Source organism: Oncorhynchus nerka, linkage group LG6 (genome assembly GCF_034236695.1).
Source record: "Oncorhynchus nerka isolate Pitt River linkage group LG6, Oner_Uvic_2.0, whole genome shotgun sequence".
In the NCBI taxonomy this organism is placed as follows: Eukaryota; Metazoa; Chordata; class Actinopteri; order Salmoniformes; family Salmonidae; genus Oncorhynchus; species Oncorhynchus nerka.
Window position 1 is genome coordinate 18,814,656 of NC_088401.1, and position 25,938 is coordinate 18,840,593.

At 42.7% G+C, this 25,938-nt stretch overlaps 1 protein-coding gene across 1 annotated transcript; it reads left to right on the plus strand.

Moving 5' to 3' along the window:
* The first annotated feature begins 11,803 nt into the window (after positions 1-11,803).
* Positions 11,804-24,273, plus strand: LOC115121561 (protein shisa-2-like). The gene is given in 3 exon segments (XM_029650666.2): positions 11,804-12,993; positions 19,897-20,409; positions 20,412-24,273. Coding segments are annotated over 3 exon segments (885 nt in total). The 5' UTR covers positions 11,804-12,686; the 3' UTR covers positions 20,477-24,273.
* The last annotated feature ends 1,665 nt before the right edge of the window (positions 24,274-25,938 follow it).

Sequence of the window (25,938 nt, forward strand, 5' to 3'; positions counted from 1 at the left end):
TGGTTGGAAGAGGCTGCTTTGATATTGGGTATTCTGATAGCAGTCGTATGTATTGATCCGTGTCTGAAAGCCTGAATCGTCTGCAAAAACCAGACAGCAAAGCTTAGTAGCTGAGCGAAACCCGAGGTATTTTGATGTACCAATATCAGACAGTCTAGATGTAAGAAACGTCTATCTGGAGTCTCATCCCCTAAGGCCTCCTTTGATGAAGCATTCACATGAGCTAATAGCCTGGAGGTCAATGGAGAGACAGAGAAAGAGCCAAATCAGGCATTTATACCACAAAGACAGAGTGCTTCATCATGAAATCTGTTTCATTCTGACCACCAATCTCCCCCATTAACCTCTACTTCAGCCTGTCAAGTGTCCCTCACAACCTCCCTAGACAATGTGGAAGTCAATCCTGTCCAATTTGTAAGTCGCTCTGGCCAATTTGTAAGTCGCTCTGGATAAGAGCGTCTGCTAAATGACTTAAATGTAAATGTAAATGTCAACCAGTGACTGAGCGTGTGTGTGAGACAGAGAGTGTGTGTTTTCTGGGCTACGTAGAGGGGGCGACTCCAACCCCCCTTCATTAAGGTGAAGTGGGAGCAGATTTAAATGTGTTAAGAAAACTAAAGCGTGTGTCTGCACAGTCCTCCCCACACACCTCTCATATTGACATTTCCTCTGTGTGTGTGTGTGTGTGTGTGTGTGTGTGTGTGTGTGTCTAACTCTCTCTCCCTGTGTGTGTGTGTGTGTGTGTGTGTGTGTGTGTGTGCGTGCGTGCGTGCGTGCGCAACGTGCATCTACCCTAAATGAGAACATAACATTTCAACGTAATGCCTGTGCATTAGGAGTGTGTATGTGGAGCGGCTGGCTGGTGTAGAAGAGGAGAAAGGACTCTCCTTTGACTCCCAAGAGGCAGATAAAGGAGGGTCCCCAGGTCTCAGGGTGTGTGAGGGGGGGGTATATAGCCACTGGGGCAAGGTTAATCCCCATTCATCCCCTTTTCCACTCAGCCGCACAGAACACAATAGACCCCTCCTCCTCCCCCTGTTATCACCGTGACGACCCTTAACCCTGCGTTTACCACCGATGCTCCCGGCCTCTTTATACAGCAGCAGTTATTATCTGACATATTTACTCCTTTAGATGTTTCCCCTGGCTATTGTGGCACTGTCACCCCTCTCTGGAAAAACTCAAGTGGTCCTCTCCTTCCTCCCCACTCTAATCTGCTCTACTCTGACCCCAGACCACAGAATATAGCATAGTACACACCTGGGGGGATAAATATTATATTGTTTGGTTCATAAAATGGTTTGTGGATAAAAGTTAATAAAGCAGTCTAAACAGCTACTATATAATCACTCAACATGTAGGAGAGAAAAAATGTGATCCTTTTCTACAGTACCTCTCTATGTTTTGTCTGGACTGAAATGAAAGAGAGCGGGAAGGCTTTAGGAACTGCTCATCATACTCATGTTTTGGAGCTTATTTTGCTGTTGTGGACATTGTGGACTTTCTTGCTTCCTCAAAGTTTAGACAGGCTAGCTAATAAGACATCACATTGCACTATATCAATTGCAGCAAAGACACTCTTGCTTTTATTCTCTGAAATGTGCCCTTGGGTCCACTAAGTCCCAAAAGCTCCCCCAATAATGACTTCCTCAAATACTATATTTCCAAATGTACTTTCATATCAATTAAGGTTTGATTGAAACACCCCCATCTGTTGGCAACTCAGTGGTATTGCAACATCTAGCTGCAACGTACTTTTGCTTTAGGGGAAATGTTGAAACAACCCCATTTAGTAGATAAAACACTTAATGCATGTTTTGAATAATTGCGGTAGAGTAAACTGCTTGAATGTGGAAGGTCAACTCAACCTGCTCTCTGGTGATGAAGCTGATCTGTGACAGAGAGGTCAAGGGTGAAAATGTAATGACCCTCACAAACTTCTACAAATGCACGATTGAGAGCATCCTGTCAGGCTGTATCACTGCCTGGTACGGCAATTGCATTGTCCGCAACCGCTGGGCTCTCCAGAGGATGAGAGACTGAAAAACATCTTTCTCCAGGCCATCAGACTGTTAAATGGTCACCACTAGCTGGCTACCACCCAGTACTCTACCCTGCACCTTAGAGACTGCTGCCCTATGTACATAGTATTTAACACTGGTCACTTAAATGTTTACATACTGTTTTACACAATTTATATCTATATACTGTATTCTAGTCAAGGCTCATCCTATATAACTACTGCTGTAAACACCTTTTATTTTAATATACTGTCCAAACTATCTATATACACCATCATATACATACATACACTATATATAGAAAAGTTTGTGGACACCCCTTCAAATTAGTGGATTCAGCTATTTCAGCCACACCCGTTGCTGATAATTGTATAAAATTGAGCACACCGCCATGCAGTCTCCATAGACAAACATTGGCAGTAGAATGGCCTTACTGAAGAGCTCAGTGAATTTCAACATGGCACCTTCACAGGATGCCACCTTTTCTGCCCTGCTAGAGCTGCCCCGGTAAACTGTAAGTGTTGTTATTGTGCAGTGGAAACGTCTAGGAGTAACAACGGCTCAGCCGAGAAGTGGTAGGCCACACAAGCTCACAGAACAGGACCACCGAGAGCTAAAGTGCATAGCGTGTAAAGATTGCCTGTCCTCAGTTGCAACACTCACTACTGGAGCAGTGGAAACACATTCTCTGGAGTGATGAATCACACTTCACCATCTGGCAGTCCGACGGACAAATCTGGGTTTGGCAGATGACATGAGAACGCTACCTGCCCCAATGTAAAGTTTGGTGGAGGAGGAATAATGGTCTGGGGATGTTTTTCATGGTTTGGGCCCCTTAGTTCCAGTGAAGGGAAATGTTAACGCTACAGCATACAAGGACATTCTAGATGACTCTGTGCTTCCAAATTTGTGGCAATAGTTTGGGGAAGGTGCACTTTCCTGTTTCAGCATGACAATGCACCAGTGCACAAAGCGAAGTCCATACAGAAATTGTTTGTTGAGATCGGTGTGGAAGAACTTGACTGGCCTGCACAGAGCTCTGACCTCAACCCCATCAAACACCATTGGGATAAATTTGGAATGCTGACTGCGAGCCAGGCCTAATCGCCCAACCTCACTAATGCTCTTGTGGCTGAATGGAAGCTAGTCCTCTAAAGTAATGTTCCAACATCTAGTGGAAAGCCTTCCCAGAAGAGTAGAGGCTGTTATAGCAGCAAAGGTGGGGGGGACCAACTTCCATATTAATGATTTTGGAATGAGATGTTCGACGAGCAGGTGTCCACATACTTTTGGTCATGTAGTGTATCTCCCTCAATTACCTCGTACCGATGCACATCGACTCGGTGCTGGTACCCCTTATATATAGCCAAGTTATCATTACTAATTGTGTATCTATTATTAAGTGTTTTACTTTTCTATTATTTCTGTATTTTCTTTCCCTCATCATTGTAGGGAAGGGCCTGTAATTAAGAATTTCACTGTTAGTTCACACCTGCTGTTTAAGAGGCTTGTGACAAAATAAATTCAGATTCTATCAGGCAGGTGGAGTTGACAGTTTATGGTTGCAACCATAGTGATTCTAATATTGTCTCTCTATCAAAAGAAGAACACTTTTCAGACCATGAGGGGTCTTGTTGCACTACATGTAATGAGGATATGAACAAGGGGTCCTTATGGTACAGCTGACCCTGCTCAGTCCTGATTCATTTAGGATTTAGGTTTACCAAACATCCTGAAACATATTTTAGCATTCACAGTTTTGAGATAAATATTATTTAAAGTCATTTTTCAGTTCATATCAACTTCTGCCATCTTTCTGTTATTTGTTAGCTTTTATTTATTTATTTTAACTTAGATCCTTTTCTCCGGACAAGGGCATTTCAAAGCATAGAGCCGACATCAAAATTAATAATATTGAAAGCATTTTGAAAATTCACAAAACAAATATTTCCCTTATAAAAAATACCCCTGAATGTACATTTTAAACTAAAATAATTGAACAAAATCAAATTTTTTCCAACTATGTAAATAGTTTCCCTGTCGAACAAGGATTGTATCGACTTTAAAGAATCCTTGAGCTAGTTTCCTGCTATTCTACACATTTTGCCATGAAGCTGAGAGAAAATAAAAAGTCAATATGTAACTTTTTGGGCGACTCACCAAATTCACATAGAAATATGTGTTATAGGGCTATCATTCTACTTAAAAGCAAGTCTAAGAAGGGGTAGATATGTATGTTATTTCTATGCTTCCCGTTCATAAATTTTGTTTTTGGGTCTTTTACTTTCGGTTTTGTACACCAGCTTCATACAACTGAAAATAGATTTCACTGCGGTTTAGATGGTACAATGATTCACACTATACTAGCTTATTTTGTAGCATAAACTGAAATTAGGTGAACTATTCGAGTTTTAGTAACCAGGGAATGGTGGAGGGATTTCTGCATAGTACAACTCTAAAGCTAATTTACTGTAATAAAAAACAGAAAAAAAGTAATGTATTAGACATGTTCATATGCTATTTGGGGGGGGACCCCAACCCCTCCCAAAAAACCAAACCCCCAAAGCCCCTGCAACCCCTCTGCCCTGAGTGGGGTTGCAGAGTCTGTACCAGACTCCAAACCAATCCAAATGTAACGTGCATCAGTCAGAAAACCGATTAAAACCTCATTCTTCTGTCAGTGGTTCACATATTGTTTTTCTTTTCATATTACATTCGTTTTTAGAAACAATGGAGTACCCTCTTTAACACTTCGACATTTTGGTACACCAATGAATTTCCAATGAAACGCTGCATTGCGTTGCAGAGGCAGTTGCAGTGTGTTCGGTGTGGTGCATAGGTTGGGTTTATCGAATGTACAAGTCAAACTGTATGCATAGACGACTTGGTAGCAGACGGTGAATGTTAAACTTTTGTTGCACACACATCCAGATGGTGCTGCGTACTATTTTGCGTAACAGCACTGTTGGTGTGTTCGAAACGTTATCGGAACGTTGTCGAGCTGCGTGTAATTGCTTTAACAGTCATTGATGTACCAGCTATTTTGTATGCGTGTCTAACAACGCCAGACAACATCACGTAGCCTAGTCAAACGTCACACTCTGCCCAGTTTCGCACGCTGACCAAGGCGATCGATGTAGGCGGCCTGTTCCTGATCTTTCACATTGCCGCGGCACCTTCAGCTGTCAAATGCTAAGTTAGTTGAGTGACAAACAACCTATGTGATTTCTAGGTTGTTGTTATCTATGCGCTGTTTGAAAATGTTGTTTTACTGGAAACACAACACTCACCAGGCTATAACTTCTGAAAGTTGTTCAAGGTCACCATCAACAATAGTTTTGGTATTTTTCTTTAAACAATAAGTGTATATGGTCATTTTTAGATATACAGGGTAAAAATTATATAATATCATAACTAGCAATCACATTTGCGAGGGACATGCATTCGATGTTGAGATGGAGGTGAAATCCAAATGTGTGCTATATATATTCATTGGCTATGTCATCATTTGTAAACAATAAATATGTATATATTACTAGGTCAAACATTTAATCTACAAAAATGTCAAATTCATTAGTGGGTGATGGTAATAGTCTCCTTTACGGCTCAACTCAGGCGTTTACATTAGAAGCCTACATGCACCATAGACGTACAGTACGTAATTTACACACGAACACAGCAGACACACAGAAGTCAGCTCAGACAGATCCAGCTCACAGAGGCCAAGCTCATGGGTTCCATCAGCAGCAGATTTCATTTTAGAATGGGAAATTGTGTGTTTATGCAACAAATATTAAGTGCATCGAAACGATTCGTTCTCTAATCAAGCCGAAACGCACCGAATCGTTTGAAACTGAAATGTATCGGAGTCCATGTATCTTCTTGATACATATCGAATCGTCTCGATACATATCGAATCGTCTCGAAAGGGACAGTTGCACATCCATTTCCCTTTATGAGGCTTTCGAAAAATTCCCTGGTCTGTAAAGTTGAATCTGTGCTTGAAATGCAATACTTGACTGAGGGACCTTCCAGACGTTATACTGTATGTACGGAGACAGAAGAAAGGGTAAATCATTCAAAATCCATGTCAACCTGTATTAGTCCACACAGAGGGAGTCCATGACTTATGTCATTTATTAAAGGTCCAATGCAGCTGTTTTTATCTCAATATCAAATAATTTCTGGGTAACAATTAAGTACCTTACTGTGATTGTTTTCTATTAAAATGGTCAAAATCAAACCAAAATAGCTTCTTAGTAAAAGGCTATTTCTAAAGCAAGAATTTTGCTAGCACTGTCTGGGAGTTGTCTTACAGAGGGGCCCAACTGGAGGAGCCTAATGGGAGGGATGTCTAACCTGAAAACTACAGTGCCTTCACTTTTTCCACATTTTGTTGTGTTACAGCCTGAACTTAAAATGAATTACATTTAGATGTTTTTGACACTGGCTTTACACACAATACCCCATAATGTCAAAGTGGAAATATTAGTTTTTTAATGTTCACAAATTAATCAAATGAAACCCTGATTTGTCTTGAGTCATTAAGTATTTGTTATGGGAATCCTAAATAAGTTCAGGAGTAAATTGTGCTTAACAATTCACATAAGTTGCATGCATCCTGTTTGTGTCAGGGTGTTGCGCTACTGGTGGAGGAGTCAGGTGCAGGAGAGCAGAGAGTTGTGATCTACTGGTGGAGGAGTCAGGTGCAGGAGAGCAGAGAGTTGTGATCTACTGGTGGAGGAGTCAGGTGCAGGAGAGCAGAGAGTTGTGATCTACTGGTGGAGGAGTCCGGTGCAGGAGAGCAGAGAGTTGTGATCTACTGGTGGAGGAGTCAGGTGCAGGAGAGCAGAGAGTTGTGATCTACTGGTGGAGGAGTCAGGTGCAGGAGAGCAGAGAGTTGTGATCTACTGGTGGAGGAGTCAGGTGCAGGAGAGCAGAGAGTTGTGATCTACTGGTGGAGGAGTCAGGTGCAGGAGAGCAGAGAGTTGTGATCTACTGGTGGAGGAGTCAGGTGCAGGAGAGCAGAGAGTTGTGTACAGGAGCACACTTTATTAAGGCATTTTCCACCATCATTTGCAAATAAATTCATTAAAAATCCTACAATGTGATTTTTGGGATGTTTTTTCCTGATTTTGTCCGTCATAGTTGAAGTGTACCTATGATGAAAATTACAGGCCTCTCATCTTTTAAGTGGGAGAACTTGCACAATTGGTGGCTGACTAAATACTTTTTTGCCCCACTGTACACTGAGCAAAAATACAAAGGCAACAATTTCTAAGATTTTACTGACTTACAGTTCATATGAGGAAAGCAGTCAATTGAAATAAATTCATTAGGCCCTAATCTATGGATTTCACATGAATGGGAATACCTGTTACGTCCGTCGTAGAAATGAGAACAAAGCGCAGCGTGGAAAGTGTACATCTTCTTTATTTAAAATGAATACCAAAAAACATCAAAAAATAAACAAACAAAGTTCTGCAGGGCTATACAGCTACTGTGCAAAAACAAGATCCCACAAACTCAGGTGGAAAACAGGCTGCCTAAGTATGATTCCCAATCAGAGACAACGATAGACAGCTGCCTCTGATTGGGAACCATACCCGGCCAACAAAGAAATAGAAAACTTGAATGCCCACCCAAATCACACCCTGACCTAACCAAATAGAGAAATAAACAGGCTCTCTAAGGTCAAGGCATGACAATAACAATATGTATCTGTTGGTCACAGATAACTTAAGAAAATGGGCCTAACAATGGGTCTCAGGATATCATCATGGTATTTGTTGTCCTTAAGCCATTTTGACACAGGTTATTATCCATTTGGAAGATCCATTTGCGACCAAGCTTTAACTTCCGGACTGATGTCTTGAGATGTTGCTTCAATATATCCACAATTTTCCTTCCTCATCATGCCATCTATTTTGTGAAGTGCACCAGTCCCTCCTGCAGCAAAGCACCCCCACAACATGATGCTGCCACCCCCGGGCTTCACGGTTGGGATGGTGTTCTCCGGCTTGCAAGCCTCCCCCTTTTTCCTCCAAACATAACAATGGTCATTATGGCCAAACAGTACAATTTTTGTTTCATCAGACCAGAGGACATTTCTCCAAAAAGTACAATCTTTGTCCCCATGTGCAGTTGCAAACTGTAGTCTGGCTTTTTTTATGGTGGTTTTGGAGCAGTGGCTTCTTCCTTGCGTTCAGGTTATGTCGATATAGGACTTGTTTTACTGTGGATATAGATACTTTTGTACCTGCTTCCTCCAGCATCTTCACAGTGGGCGGCAGGTAGTCTAGTGGCCTAGTGTTTAACGCGTTGGACTAGTAACCGAAAGGTAGCAAGATCGAATCCCCGAGCTGACAAGGTAAAAAATCTGTCGTTCTGCCCCTGACAAGGCAGTTGTTGTTCCTAGGTCGTCATTGAAAATAAGAATTTGTTCATAACTGACTTGCCCAGTTAAATAAAGGTAAAACATTGTTTTAATTAAAAGGTTCTTTGCAGTTGTTCTGGGATTGATTTGCACTTCTCCCACCAAAGTACGTTAATTTCTAGGAGACAGAACGCATCTCCTTCCTGAACGGTATGACGGCTGCGTGGTCCCATGGTGTTTATACTTGAGTACTATTGTTTGTACAGATGAACGTGGTACCTTCAGGTGTTTGGAAATTGCTCCCAAGGATGAACCAGACATGTGGAGGTCTACAATTATTTTCTGAGGTCTTGGCTGATATCTTTTGATTTTCCCATGATGTCAAGCAAAGAGTCACTGAGTTTGAAGGTAGGCCTTGAAATACATCCACAGGTACACCTCCAATTGACTCAAATTATGTCAATTAGCCTATCAGAAGCTTCGAAAGCCATGACATGATTTTCTGAAATTTTCCAAGCTGTTTAAAGGCACAGTCAACTTCTGTAAACTTCTGACCCAATGGAATTGTGATACAATGAATTATAAGTGAAATAAACTGTCTGTAAACAATTGTTGGAAAAATGACTTCTGTCATGCTTAAAGTAGATGTCCTAACCGACTTGCCAAAACTATAGTTTGTTGACAAGAAATTTATGGAGTGGTTGAAAAACGAGTTTTAATGACCCCAACATAGGTGTATGTAAACTTCTCAACTGATTTTACTGTACATGTGTGTGTATATGTGTATATATATGTTGGTATATATATATTTATTTAAATATATTATTATTATCATTATTGTGTTTTGTGGTTGAGGGGCGGGGGGAGGTTGATGGGGATGGTGGAGGTACTGTGGGTGTGCTATTGAGGGAAGGCAAGAAAATAGCCTTACCGAAATCCCCCCCTCCTTCTAATATCTTTAATTTTGTGACGCTCTTATCCAGTCAAATATTCATTTCTTTAATTTTGTGGCAAATAATTTCACATCAGAGTCAAATATTTTCTATAGAACAAACTTCACGTCAGAATAGGCAACCGAAATGAATAATTAATGTATGTGTGTTATATTAAACATAGAGGAAGAAGTAAAATGTAGTCAAGCAATAAACATTTCAGACCAAGATGACGAGTTTACGAATTTTGGCAAAGAAATGTATTTATAGACAAATACACACTTGAAACAAAGAGCCAAACCGAAAACTGCAAACATTACTAATTCCTCCCCCGCGATCAAACCGACATAAAAATAAAATTAAACGCACGTGATCAGAAATCTCAATTTAGCACGCAATGAAGACTTGCGTGCGTGCGTGCGCGTTCACGCGAAGGGGGGGGGGGTGATTCTGGCGGGGGGGAGCTGTTCGTCACAACACCTGTGCTTTGTGTCCAACAGTTGCGCGCTTCTGGGTTAAATAACTTCACTCCCTAGTTACCAAGGACGCTAATTTTACAGTAGAGCATGATGGGAAATGTAGTCTTCACCATAGCCACAAGTAAAGGGTGTAGTGTAGCTAGTGGGAGCTTCAGACAGGGCTGAATAGTGAAAATAAAATTACCTGAAACATAGGCCAACTATTCATCATGTCCCCAAATAAAAATATAAACAATGTAAATAAATAGCATAATTTGTCTTATTTATGGAAAAATGTTTATACTGTCATGTGTACTAATAGTTATAACCACCAGATGGCAATGTCATCTAACGAATGATTTTCAACTTCACTAATGTTTCAAATGTGCTCGATGATCGAACAGTATACCTACACATACAGTGGTGTAAAGTACTTAAGTAAAAATGCTTTAAAGTACTGTACTGTACTTTACTATTTATATTTTTGACAACTTTTACTCCACTACATCCCTAAAGAAACGCACTTATCAAGAGATTATGGTGGACTGATTAAACACAAATGCTTCCTTTGTAAAGATGTCTGAGTGTTGGAGTTTGGCCCAGGCTATCCATAAATTAGAAAAACATCACAATCTTGCCATCTGGATTGCTTAAAATAGGGCATTTGAAATTACATATACTTCTAAATTGGATACTTATGTATATTTTAGCAAATACATTTACTTTTGATACATAAGCATATTTAAAACCAGACACTTTTAGGCTTTTACTCAAGTAGTATTTTACTGGGTGACTTTCACTTTTGCTTGAGTCATTTTCTATTAAGGTATCTTTAATTGGGTACTTTTCCCGTCACTGTACACATAGCATAATGAGGCCTATACCATAACTACTTTTGTAATTTTCTAGCTCTAGTAGAATACAACTTATTCCCAAGACCATGAAAACTGAGCATGCAATAAGTAGGTAGGTAATGAGTTAGCATTCACTTGATAGGGCCAATATCCAACTATGTGTGTGTGTGTGTGTGTGTGTGTGTGTGTGTGTGTGTGTGTGTGTGTGTGTGTGTGTGTGTGTGTGTGTGTGTGTGTGTGTGTGTGTGTGTGTGTGTGTGTGTGTGTGTGTGTGTGTGTGTGCGTGTGCGTGCGCGCGTGCGTCTTGGCCATAGTTTGTATGCACACAATTCAGTTTAAGGTGATAATGTATGAGTGAGAGCTACTCTCGGCCAGCAGTCAATACGTGCACTCCATTCAACAATCGGGCCTTCCATTGTGCGCGCAGGGGTCCCAAGGGGGTAACCACACCCAACACCGCACGGGGGCTACCCTCGGAAAGCGGAGGGGTCCCAAGGGGGTACCACACCCAACACTACCCTCGGAAAGCGCAGGGTCCCAAGGGGTAACCACACCCAACACCGCACGGGGACTACCCTCGGAACGCAGGGGTCCCAAGGGGGTAACCACACCCAACACCGCACCGGGGCTACCCTCGGAAAGCGCAGGGGTCCCAAGGGGGTAACCACACCCAACACCGCACGGGGGCTACCCTCGGAAAGCGGAGGGGTCCCAAGGGGTAACCACACCCAACACCGCACGGGGGCTACCCTCGGAAAGCGGAGGGGTCCCAAGGGGGTAACCACACCCAACACCGCACGGGGGCTACCCTCGGAAAGCGGAGGGGTCCCAAGGGGGTAACCACACCCAACACCGCACGGGGGCTACCCTCGGAAAGCGGAGGGGTCCCAAGGGGGTAACCACACCCAACACCGCACGGGGGCTACCCTCGGAAAGCGGAGGGGTCCCAAGGGGGTAACCACACCCAACACCGCACGGGGGCTACCCTCGGAAAGCGGAGGGGTCCCAAGGGGGTAACCACACCCAACACCGCACGGGGGCTACCCTCGGAAAGCGGAGGGGCTCTTCAGAACTGAGCGCAGTGACACTTGTTCACACTGACAACTGGCTGGCTGGCTGAGCACTGAAAAGTCTAGGAACATGTCAGTGGCCAATGCGCAAGCGGAAGTTTAACTGTTGCCCACCTTTCATTGAAACCGGACACACTGGTTCGAAGCACTCTCGCCCTAGATGGACTCGGACTGGGAGGCAGTACTGTATGAATGGGTGCAAAATTGATATCTCTTGCACAGATCTTTCTGACGTAGACTATGCACAAGAAACCGTGAATAACATGCTCTTTTCGAATTTAGTCTCATGGTCTAGTTTCCTATATGTTCGTCTACTGTAGAAACGTTTGGAGGAGTTCATCGACATGCATTAGAAGAGGAGAAACAACTTGCTGTGCTGGTGGACTGGACAGAGGAAGATTTCGCGAGGACACTCGCAGGGCGCGTATGGATTACATGTAAAACCAGTGTTGGTTTCGCTGCTATTTGGGGGAAAGTCATCCGAGAAGTGCATTTTCAGGAGACCATGGACAGCCTCGCTTCCGTGCTAGAGGGATTCCGTTCAGCCTGGGTTGATGTTTCCCGGGACTCGAAGAGCTCACAGCCGTGGAATGGAGAGTGAAATAAGCTCTATGAAAAAAATAGGCTATTTATAATATTGGTGTGAAATGTATTTATGATCTGGGTATCATGGTTTATTTCCCCAACAATCGTAAATAAACTACTTGGAATCTAGTGATACACTTAGAATAGTGGATACTTTTAAAAGGAGCGCTTTGGTGACACATGTGTGGATCTATTGAATTAGGCTATGCACGGAATTCAACTGTCAAATGACAGTTTCAAAGACGTTTTGTTTTGTTTCCACGTTGTCGCCACTATCTCTTTAATTTCATCCATCCACCGTATCACTCCTTTAACCAGGTTAGAGCCGTAGAGAAAGATAAATAAACCCCCTGTCTCTTATAGCGCGCCCACACGGGTACCGGGGTCGGGATGTGGGGTGGCCGAGGTCTCCCAATGTCTGTCACCGTGGTTGTAACTCTACTCCTGGTTATTATTGACGTTAAGGCGAGTGGAGAATACTGTCACGGTTGGCATGACACCCAGGGCACCTGGAGAGAGGGCTTCCAGTGCCCGGAGAAGTTTGATGGTGAGGATGCCATCATCTGCTGCGGGAAATGCGAGCTCCGGTACTGCTGCTCCAGCACTGAAGCACGGCTGGACCAGGGGACTTGTGAAAACGACAAGCAAGCCCAGGAACCGGGCACCAACAGCAAGGAGAACAAGGATACGGGCGCAAGTAAGAACTCTGTCTCTCTGTCTGGCCCAGCACGGTCAGCTTTAGGGGCCATAGCAGCTGTGTGCCTGCCAAACGCTCTGCCTTAAAGGCTACAAAGCTCTCATTGTCTGCTCAAAATTATAATGTATTTTATAAATTAGATTTCATACTGGTCTAGTTTAAATTGTTTAACTTATTTGTTATACACCAGCAATATTGCATTTCCAAGTAGTTGAGAGTGAGACAGAAAGAATGGGCCTAATTGCCTAAGTTTAAATGTTAGGCTACACTGGCCCAGGACTAGAACAAATGACACAGGTCTAATTTAAGTTGGAGGTATGGGGTTCTTCGTTATTTCAAACATTTGGGTATGTTCTAGTTTTTCCAAACACTATCTCTATCTGGGATCTTAACAATCGCTTAAATATATGCAATAGGCCTATATCCCGCTTCAGTTGGCAGCGACAGCTGCAGAGGAGTTTGCCTGGCTACCCAGACTCCCTACTCCGGCCAAACGCTACGCCACGCCCACGGACATTAGTTTCTTCTCTGTAATGAGTCTGGATCTGAGTACCCCCAACGCTTCACCAAACGTGAACACATTCGGGGCAGTCTGATTGGTCAAGGAACCGATGGGTTGGGCCAGAGCCAGAACACACTTGTGTAAAACAGGACTTTGAAAATTCTTCATTGGCATTGATACTCTGATTGGTTAGAGATGACTACTTTGTTTTGTGCAATGGCCCTTGTGCCCCTTGTCAACACAAAGGACTTCAATGATGGCAGTCTCACACCATGGTTACACCAGCCACAATCTAAACATGTTGATTTAGTCAAATACAATAATATATGTTTTATTGTCACATACACCAGATAGGTACAGTGAAATTAGTTGTTTTACAGGGTCAGCCATAGTAGTCCAGCACCCCTGGGGAAAATTAGGGTTAAGTGCCTTGCTGAAGGGCACATTGGCAGATTATGCACCTTGTTGGATTGGGTATTCAAACTAGTGACCTTTCAGTTACTGGCCCCTACACTCTAATCACTAGACTACCTGGAGCCCCTACACTCTAACCACTAGACTACCTGGAGCCCCTACACTCTAACCACTGGGCTACCTGCTGCCGCTATGCTCTAACCACTAGGCTACCTGCCACCCCTACACTCTAACCACTAGGCTACCTGCCTCCATCTATTTAAGCACTTGACTCCAGCACTTGCCTCAGCAGACGCTGGTTCATGCACGTCGATGTGCCTTTGATCAAGGCACTTAACCCCAATTGCTCCTGTAAATTGCTCAGGATAAGAGCATCTGCTAAATGACTAAAATGTAAATGTATGTTTCAATGCTCGCGCATGCAACGTGGCAGGTGAGGGTTGCATGAGTATTTCGGCTACAGAGACAGTGGACACCAGAAAGTGCCCACTCACTCACAAATGGCAAATTGTGCTGCGTTGCGTTATAAATAGCTGTGTTTGTTCTAGCTCTAACAAAAGCGCGCGCCGCAGGGAATGCAGAGCAGGAGCTCTGTCCCCATGAGGATCATGTTTGGACTTGACCGGATCTTTAGGGCAGTGGTTCGCAACGGCGCTGACAGCTCTGTTCATAAAAACAAATCGCGATATGGATCATTTCCCCGCGCTTGCGTGTTGATTTCCATCCACAACACCTCGAGAGTGGGGATCCCTTGAGTGTTCCTGAAGTTTGCTGAGCTAAAGTAACGTCTGTGTGTCTGGTTACCTTCACATGATTTTCTGCGGCTGGGCTTTTTATGCTGCGGATGACTAGGGTGTCCATATAACCCATTGCCACGGAACGGAAGCCCCCTAATAATGTCACATTGTAGCCTCATCTCAGGTTTAGTAGTGAATTAGTATTAATAATTGGGTGTGATTGGAAGAACAGATGTCATAACTCTTCATCATTTGTATTGAATGTAGATTTGCTGAAATATTTAAAGGTCTGAACTGGTATTAGGTCTTAATCTCTTGTTTCCAACATGTTTCCATCTTTTTCATAACATCAGAGTTTATAGGAAGAAAAGAGAAATTACATAATTTAATTATGCAAAATGAGAGGCACATTTACTAAGACTCCAAAATCTTGCAATGGTAATTTTTCAAAGAAAAATAATAGTTGTCTAGACTTAGTCCAGATATTGAAGATCTGCATCAACAGAGCATGGCTTTCTTGTAGAGTAACCTACAGTATGCTTCTCTCTTGGCATTTGTTGAAACAATCATCCCTTATCACTCCAGAAAGAGCCATTTACATTTTCATACAGTGGACAGCGGCCAAAATAACTAAAAGTATGGAGGGTTTTTCCCCCAAGAGCCAAAAAGGAAGTATTTTGTCATCCGTTTGTACATTTTATACATTGTTCATCTACAGGGCAAACTATTAATCATGAAGCAAAGATACACACAGCCACGGTAATGAATAACCCTGAGGAGGATATTATATATGCATTAAGAACAACAAACAGAGCGTAACATTCAACATTAAGGAACATGTGTGGATTTCAGGAAAGGAGAGGACCCCTGGAATTATCTTGCCGGCGAGATATTTAAACTGACACTGTTGCTGTTCAGTAGGAAATAGGTCATGGTCGCAGATTATTGATGTCGTAGTGTCTCAGCTTCTACCTCTTCTGTACTCTATCTAGACTAAATCTAGTCTAGTCAGCTGTTCAAATCAAATAACATTTTATTTGTCACATGTGCTGAATACAACAGTTGTAGACTTACAAGCCCTTAACCAATAATGCAGTTCAAGAAATATAGTTAAGGAAATATTTACTAAATAAAATAAAAAATAAAATAAAAAGTAACACAATAAAATAACAATAACAAGGTATATACACAGGTTAGTTGAGGTAATCTGTACATGTAGGTGGGGGTAAAGTGACTATGCATAGATAATAAACAGTAGTACAGGTTAGTTGAGGTAATTTGTACATGTAGGTGGGGGTGAAGTGACTATGCATAGATAATAAACAGTAGTACAGGTTAGTTGAGGTAATTTGTACATGTAGGTGGGGGTAAAGTGACTGCATAGATAATAAACAGTGAGTAGCGGGGTGGGGTGGGGGGGGGGCAATGTAAACAGTTGGGAAGGCCAATTGATTCATTGTTCAGCAGTCTTATGGCTTGGTGGTAGAAGCTGTTAAGGAGCCTTTTGGACCTAGACTTGTTGTTCCAGTACCGCTTGCCATCTATGGATTGGGTGACTGGAGTTTTTGACCATTTTTGGGGCCTTCCTCTGACACCGCCTAGTATGTAGGTCCTGGATGGCAGGAAGCTTGGCCCCAGTGATGTACTGGAACTAACGCATTACCCTCTGTAGTGCCTTATGGTCGGATGCCGAGCAGTGGCCATACCAGGCGGTGATGCAACCGGTCAGGATGCTCTCGATGGTGCAGCTGTAGAACTTCAGCCCCGTCAATGTTAATGGGGGCCTGTTTGGCCCTCCTTTTCCTGTAGTCCACGATCAGCTCCTTTGTCTTGCTCACATTGAGGGAGAGGTTGTTGTTCTGGCACCTCCCTATAGGCTGTCTCATCGTTGTCGGTAGTCATTTACTTGACTGACTTTATTGTCCCCATGGGGAAATTTTGTTGCAGTGTACACGTTTAAAGGGCCGTTTAAATACAAAACAAATGGACAGTACAACTTTCGTAACAGTTACAGTTGAAGTCGGAAGTTTACATACACCTTAGCCAAATATATTTAAACTCAGTTTTTCACAATTCCTGACATTTAATCCTAGTAAAAATTCCCTGTCTTAGGTCAGTTAGGATCACCACTTTATTTTAAGAATGTGAAATGTCAGAATAATAGTAGAGAGAATGATTCAAACACACCTGTCTGGGTGGTGCCAGAATAACAACCTCTCCCTCAATGTAACCAAGACTAAGGTGATGATTGTGGACTACAGGAAAAGGAGCACTGAGCACGTCCCCATTCTCATCGACGGGGCTGTAGTGGAGCAGGTTCAGAGCTTCAAATTCCTTGGTGTCCACATCAACACAAACTAGATTGGTCCAAACACACCAAGACAGTCGTGAAGAGGGCACGACAAAGCCTATTCCCCCTCAGGAAACTAAAAAGATTTGGCATGGGTCCTGAGATCCTCAAAAGGTTCTACAGCTGCAACATCGAGAGCATGGTTGCATCACTGCCTGGTACGGCAATTGATCGGCCTCCGACATTATGGCCAAACAGTTCTATTTTTGTTTCATCAGACCAGAGAACATTTCTCCAAAAAGTACGATCTTTGTCCCCATGTGCAGTTGCAAACAGTAGTCTGGCTTTTTTATGGCGGTTTTGGAGCAGTGGCTTCTTCCTTGCTGAGAACCTTTCAGGTTCTGTCGATATAGGATTTGTTTTACTGTGGATATAGATACTTTTGTACCTGCTTCCTCCAGCATCTTCACAGTGGGCGGCAGGTAGTCTAGTGGCATAGTGTTTAGAGCGTTGGACTAGTAACCGAAAGGTAGCAAGATCGAATCCCAGAGCTGACAAGGTAAAAATCTGTCGTTCTGCCCCTGAACAAGGCAGGCCCCTGAACACTGTTCCTAGGCCATCATTGAAAATAAGAATTTGTTCATAACTGACAAGCCTAGTTAAATAAAGGTAATTAAAAATAAAATTTAAATAAAGGTAATTAAAAATAAAAAGGTCTTGCTGTTGTTCTGGGATTGATTTGCACTTCTCACACCAAAGTACGTTAATCTCTAGGAGACAGAACGCGTCTCCTTCCTGAACGGTATGACGGCTGCGTGGTCCCATGGTGTTTATACTTGCGTACTATTGTTTGTACAGATGAACGTGGTATCTTCAGGCATTTGGAAATTGCTCCCAAGGATGAACCAGACTTGTGGAGGTCTACAATTATTTTCTGAGGTCTTGGCTGATATCTTTTAATTTTCCCATGATGTCAAGCAAAGGGGCACTGAGTTTGAAGGTAGGCCTTGAAATACATCCACAGGTACACCTCCAATTGACTCAAATTATCAGAAGCTTCTAAAGCCATTACATAATTTTCTGGAATTTTCCAAGCTGTTTAAAGTCAACTTAGTGTATGTAAACTTCTGACCCACTGGAATTGTAATACAGTGAATTATAAGTGAAATAATCTGTCTGGAAACAATTGTTGGAAAAATGACTTGTGTCATGCACAAAGTAGATGTCCTAACCGACTTGCCAAAACTATAGTTTGTTAACAAGACATTTGTGGAGTGGTTGAGACACGAGTTTTAATGACTCCAACCTAAGTGTATGTAAACTTCTGACTTCAACTGTACATGCCATTAAAAAGAGTCTAGCCTGCTGGCATTACTGGGTCGATGGGAACATTAGCCCCAAGTATTTTGGAGGGATATCACACCTGGCACAAATGATTGTTTAGTTCTGTTTTTCCTGCCGAGTGGTGCCCTATACCTGCGCTCAGAGGGGAGTAGTTCAAAGTCCGGGTACAGGGGGTGGCTTGCGGAGGGCCCTGACCTTAAAGATCTCAACCAGGCCAAGTACCTTGCTTGCTGTGGTGATAATCCTTCTCAGTATATTTCTCTGGCTGACAGTGGCATTGCCAAACCAACAAACAAACCAACAAACATTTAGGCAGGTTACCTTCGCTTTTTTGGGCACAGGGACTATGGTGGTCTGCTTGACACATTACAGACTCGGTCAGGGAGAGGTTGAAAATATCAGTGAGGTCACTTTCCAGTTGGTCTGTTGTCCCGGAATTACAGTAATCTAATGGCCAACTGGGCACACACTGGTTGAATCAACTTTGTTTCAGAGTCATTTCAAAGAAATGATGTTGAACCAACGTTCACAGAATCATGCAGATCTAACACACAGTAAGCCTGTTTCATGTCCAGATTCACAGGGGTTATATTAAACACAATTACAGAAAGATAGATGTAGTGTACATTAGAGCCCCACTGCAAGGTTGGCCTTTATAATACTGAAAATATGGATGGAATTAGGCCTGTAATGTGGCCTGTTTCACTACTCCAAACCAGCCACCGTTAATGCCACTCTCAATATGTCTTAATGCTGCCTCTATACAGTTTAAGTGACTATTTTGTCTTGAAGGGCCTGGCGTTATGTGGATTTATATATGGGAAAAGGGCAAAAGTACCCACATAACAAATTCTGTCTGCATAACTTTGGTATGAGACAGAATCCCCCCTCACACAGACATAAATACAGATTAAAAAAACACACACACACAGAGAGGGGTGCAGGGTCGGCGGGGGAGGGGGGTGTTGGGGTCACAGCTGGGCGTGCAGAATTATAACAGATGAAAACAAAGTTGATAAGTATTAATGAGGGCCTGGGGCCCCCTGGGGACACGCCACTAGTCCACCTCTGTCTATCCCTTTCTCCCTCTCCTTTTGTCTCTCCATCTTTTGTCTTTTGTCTCATTGTCTCACTCTACCTCTCCTTCACTCACGTGGGAGATTTGGGTTTGTGGGCGAGGTTGAAACACGTGACTGTAAAAGTTCTTGGTTTAAACTCTAGACAACCTGGTTTCCTCATGGTGGTTGAATCGTAGTCTTTCAACTTTACTCATTCAAGCAACGAGTGTATTTTCCAAAATCATGTCAAATGTCTTGATGGCAGAAAATAAATCACTTCATCATGTTGCTGTTGTACTGTGTTCAGTTTGTTTTCTCTGAGGGCGTAAGTGGTTATGGTCTGAGGAAGTTCTGTCCTCGCTCTGCTCTACTTGTTATAGAGAGAATGAGCCTGCTGCTTGATTCCTATCGTACTGTCATTCCTGTCATACTGTATATTTGATCATGAGAGAAAGAGAACAGACCCATTTTTTTGTTGAAAATCCATGTGTTATCGTCAGATCACTGACTATACCTTTCTCTCTCTCTCTCTCTCTCTCTCTCTCTCTTTCTCTTCAGTACCCATCTACGTTCCCTTCCTGATTGTGGGCTCTGTATTCGTGGCCTTCGTCCTGGTGGGTTCCGTCGTTGCCGTGTGCTGCTGCCGCTGTCTCCGCCCCAAACAGGAACTGTCTTCAGGGGGTGGGGGAGGAGGCGGGTCTGGTGGCGGCCGTCTCCTTGAGACCATTCCCATGATGGCCAGCGTGGGCACGTCTCGCGGGTCCTCCTCCCGCCAATCAAGCACAGCCACGTCGTCCAGTTCCTCTGCCCCTCCTGCCCAGGTGCCTCGCCCGGCCCCCCAGCCCATGATGCGTGCCCAGGCCTCCTGCTGTCTGCCTACAGACGCCAGTGTCTTCGTCAACATGCCCACCAACTTCTCCGTGCTCAACTGCCAGCAGGCCACCCAGATCATGCCCCACCAGGGACAGTTCATCCACCCCCAGTACATCGGCTACGCCACCCACCACATGTCCCCGCCCCAGGGGGTCTACCTGGACCCCACCCAGGGGGGCTACAGACAGCTGCAGTCCCCCTACCCCCACCCACCAGTGTGGCCAGTGTCACCAGTGAGCAGAAGTACCCTCCAGTAACAGTTTGAGGAAGGGGCCATTTTGGTGACTGTGTGTATCAGACCGTGTGAGGACTTTGTGGAACTCTGCCAGAAAACCTTACAGAGATTGCGTGAGAAACCTTATGGGGACATTGGGAGCTCGCCAGCTTGGAGAGAGAATGATATGGACTCTGGCTCACACAGAGGACTCGTAAAACCCAAGCTGGGATCTGTGCCTAACCAGCCACAGTGTGTTGCGTGCGTCTGTCCTACATCCCACTGGGCACACACCGGTTGAATCAACGATGTTTCCACATTATTTCAATGAAATGATGTTGAACCAACGTGGAATAGATGTTGAATTGACTTCTGTGCCTAGTGGGATGTGTGTGATATTACGTTGCCTCAGGGTAATCATTCTGACTGAGTCAACCTCAACCCAAGATGGAGTATGTGAGGACAAGAAAGGGGTACATCTTTCTGGATGTCCTCATTCAAGAAAACACAATCACATAGAGGGGTCAAGCTACTCACCATGGCCAATGAATCTCAGCATACAGTGGCTTGCGAAAGTATTCAACCCCTTGACATTTTTCCAAGTTTGTTGCCTTACAATCTGGAATTAAAATTGATTTGGGGGGGGGGTTGTATCATTTGATTTACACAACATGCCTACCACCTTGAAGATGCAAAATAATTGTTATTGTGAAACAAACATGAAATAAGACAAAATAAAATGAAAACTTGAGCGAGCATAACTATTCACCCCCCCCCAAAAGTTAATACTTTATAGAGCCACCTTTTGCAGCAATTACAGCTGCAAGTCTCTTGGGGTATGTCTCTATAAGCCTGGCACATCTAGCCACTGGGACTTTTGCCAACTCTTCAAGGCAAAACTGCTCCAGCTCCTTCAAGTTGGATGGGTTCCGCTGGTGGACAGCAATCTTTAAGTCATACCACAGATTCTCAATTGGATTGAGGTCTGGGCTTTGACTAGGCCATTCCAAGACATTTAAATGTTTCCCCTTAAACCACTCGAGTGTTTCTTTAGCAGTATGCTCAGGGTCATTGTCCTGATGGAAGGTGAACCTCCGTCCCAGTCTCAAATCTCTGGAAAACTGAAACAGGTTTCCCTCAAGAATTCCCCTGTATTTAGCGCCATCCATCATTCCTTCAATTCTGACCAGTTTCCCAGTCCCTGCCAATGAAAAACATCCCCACAGCATGACGCTGCCACCACTATGCTTCACTGTGGGGATAGGGTTCTCGGGGTGATGAGAAGTGTTGGGTTTGCACCAGACATGATGGCCTGAAAGCTCAATTATAGTCTCATCTGACCAGAATACCTTCTTCCATATGTTTGGGGAGTCTCCCACATCCCTTTTGGCAAACACCAAATGTGTTTGCTTATTTTTTCTTTAAGCAATGGCTTTTTTTCTGGCCACTCTTCTGTAAAGCCCAGTTCTGTGGAGTGTATGTCTTAAAGTGGTCCTATGGACAGATACTCCAATCTCCACTGTGGCGCTTTGCAGCTCCTTCAGGGTTATCTTTGGTCTCTTTGTTGCCTCTCTGATTAATGCCCTCCTTGCCTGGTCCGTGAGTTTTGGTGGGCGGCCCTCTCTTGGCAGGTTTGTTGTGGTGCTATATTCTTTCCATTTTTTAATAATGGATTTAATGGTGCTCCGTGGGATGTCAAATCAAATCAAATGTATTTGTCACATACACATGGTTAGCAGATGTTAATGCGAGTGTAGCGAAATGCTTGTGCTTCTAGTTCTGACAATGCAGTAATAACCAACGAGTAATCTAACCTAACAATTCCACAACTACTACCTTATACACATAAGTGTAAAGGGATAAAGAATATGTACATAAAGATATATGAATGAGTGATGGTACAGAACGGCATAGGCAAGATGCAGTAGATGGTATCGAGTACAGTATATACATATGAGATGAGTAATGTAGGGTATGTAAACAAAGTAGCATAGTTTAAAGTGTCTAGTTATACATGTATTACATAAAGATGCAGTAGATGATATAGAGTACAGTATATACATATACATATGAGATGAGTAATGTAGGGTATGTAAACATTATATTAAGTAGCATTGTTTAAAGTGGCTAGTGATATATTTTCCATCAATTTCCATCAATTCCCATTATTAAAGTGGCTGGAGTTGAGTCAGTATGTTGGCAGCAGCCACTCAATGTTAGTGGTGGCTGTTTAACAGTCTGGTGGCCTTGAGATAGAAGCTGTTTTTCAGTCTCTCGGTCCCTGCTTTGATGCACCTGTACTGACCTCGCCTTCTGGATGATAGCGGGGTGAACAGGCAGTGGCTCGGGTGGTTGTTGTGGTTGTTGTTCAAAGTTTCTGATATGTTTTTATATCCCAACCCTGATCTGTACTTCTCCACAACTTTGTCAGTGACCTGTTTGGAGAGCTCCTTGGTCTTCATGGTACCGCTTGCTTGGTTGTGTCCCTTGCTTAGTGGTGTTGCAGACTCTGGGGCCTTTCAGAACAGGTGTATATATATATATATATATTGAGATCATGGAACAGATCATGTGACACTTAGATTGCACACAGATGGACTTGAACTAATTATGTGACTTTTGAAGGTAGTTGGTTGCACCAGATCTTATTTAGGGGCTTCATAGCAAAGAGGGTGACACCACTTTCACATTTTTTATTTTTTATAATTTTTTGAAACAAGTTATATTTTTCATTTCACTTGACCAATTTGGACTGTTGTGTGTATGTTCATTACATGAAATCCAAATAAAAATACATTTAAATTACAGGTTGTAATGCAACAAAATAGGAAAAACACCAAGGGGGATGAATACTTTTGCAAGGCACTGTACATTTGTGTGTTTAACATCTTGAAATTTGTCCATGTAGTATCTGTTGTATGTGTAAATGAGTGAATGTGTGTATGTACAGTACAGGTTGTGAGGTGCTGTGTCCAGTGTGTGTACTGTATGTGAATTGTGAATATATGAAGAGTTTATTTCCAAAACGCTATACCAACCAATTTTTCATGTGTTTTTTAATTTAAAAAAAAATCAGAAATGATTGCTTATGGGTACCTTCATGTGTGTGTAAAATATTACTGTTTTCAGATTTTTTATTAATAGATTTTAGATGCATATGAAAATGTGTTTTTTCTTCTTCAAAATGCTATGTATCCATTGTTTTGCTGGAATGGAATGTTGGTGTACTGTTTATTTGGCTAATGTGGTTGTCTCACCTAGCTATCTTAAGATGAATGCACTAAATGTAAGTTGCTCTGGATAAGAGCATCAGCTAAATGACTCAAATGTAAAAGTTTTACATACAGATGTCATATTACCGTATTGATTTATTTTGTATTTTTTTTATATTGATGTCACAAGTGTATAATTTCTACATTTTTTTTGTAATATGTGACTGTGTAAAAACAAACTACTTATTTCTCTCAGAGTGAGGTGGATATATAGCATTTTGCAACAAAAAAAACATGATTATTTGTCTCTGAAATGAAACTATTAAACCTCTTATGGCTCTTGCGAATTTCGCAGCTTTTTGTTAAAAATCGCGCAACATTTCAGCGCCCTGCTACTCATGCCAGGAATATAGTATATGCATATGATTAGTATGTGTGGATAGAAAACACTCAGACGTTTCTAAAACTGGCTAAATCACGGCTGTGACTATAACAGAACGTGCGTTTCATCGAAAAGTGCAGGAAAATCTGATCACTGAAAATGGGAAAATATATCCATGCGCCACTTCAACCAATTGTTAAAAGTGACCCACATTAAATGGGGCCGAGGTTGCAATACCTACAGCTTCCACACGATGTCAACAGTCTTGTCATTTGTCTCGGATTTGTTTCTTGGTCAAACCGAAACAAGGCAGCTGGTTTCTTCCGGTCTCCGACAGGATGTTTTGGTTGAGAAATATCCGGACATGATTTCAAGACGTGGAGCTATAGAATATACATCGCCCCGTGATCATTTTGATAGATTATTAACGTTTGCTAATACCTAAAGTTGCATTACAAAAGTATTTCGAAGTGTTTTGTGAAAGTTTATCGTCGACTTTTTTAATTTAAAAAAATGACGTTGCGTTTTAAAACGCTGTTTTTTCCTTGATCACACAGTCTTCATAGATCGATATCTAGGCTATATATGGACCGATTTAATCGAGAAAAAGACCCAAATAAATGTTTATGGGACATCTAGGAGTGCCAAGAAAGAAGCTCGTCAAAGGTAATGAATGTTTTATATTTTATTTCTGCGTTTTGGGTAGCGCCGGCTACCGCAAAATCTGTCGTGTTAGGTGACGTTGAAGTATTTTGGGGGTACATGCTATCAGATAATAGCTTCTCATGCTTTCGCCGAAAAGCATTTTACAAATCTGACTTGGTGGATAGATTCACAACGAGTGTAGCTTTAATTCACTACCTTGAATGTGTATTTTAATGAAAGTTTAATGAAAGTTTGAGTTTTATCAAAAACTATAGGTGGTGCTCTGAAATTCCGCTGAGTGATGTTCCTGCATGGGAACAGTATTCTGCGTCATCCTTAAGAAGTAATAGATTTCAAACAAATACATCTGTCATTGAACAAGCCCATGCCGTGGTTAGATAGTGAAAAAACACAGCACTCTCGTTCATCATTTCTTTGAACAATAAAAGCTAATTTACTAACATTTCTGAAAATGGTTAGCGTTTTGGAATGAAACTCTTTATATGTACAGTATGTGCTGTGTGTGTGTGAGCAATATGTGGTGCTGAATGGCTCTATGTTAACAGAGGTACTGTGAGTGTATGTGTGTGAGGATGTGTGCTGTGTAATGGGAAATGCAGGTGGTGGGATGTGAAAAGCAGTCCCTCTCTCCCTGCAGACCGGTTAAAGTCCAATGAAGTGAACACAGGACACAGACTGTGACGCCCCCCCACCCCCACCACACACACACACACACACCCATGCCCTGAGCAGAAATACACACACACAAGAAAATACACAAACACTCACACAAGGATTTGTAAATAAGTGTGCCCGAAAGGTGAAAGGAGGTGTGAGACTGAACAGGAGTGCCGTGCTTTCTCCCTGTGTAGCTGTGATCGGCAGCCTTCTGAAGACTGCAGAGTTAATAATGCAGTCAAACTGTTCCCCTTCACTAAGCCTCCCTCCTGTGAAAGACGTGTGTGTGTATGTCCCTCTGTGCAAAGGTAGGCTGGAGTTTTGTTGGAAGGTTTCAGGGTATTTCCAACATTTTGAGTCCATTCTTTTCACCTCAGCAGGGATAGAAAAATACTTACAAAGTCACAACTGCCAGTCACATTGGGTGTCTGGTCTTAAAGGGGCCTTTTGGACTCTGGACCCCCTCTTGTTTTAGAACTGGTTCTGTACACAGTGTGCCAGTTCTGTACACAGTGTGCCAGTTCTGTACACACAACTCAGCCCTAAGTGCCAGTTCATCAAATTGCAGAAGTGCATAAATGTCCCAAAGCAGACTA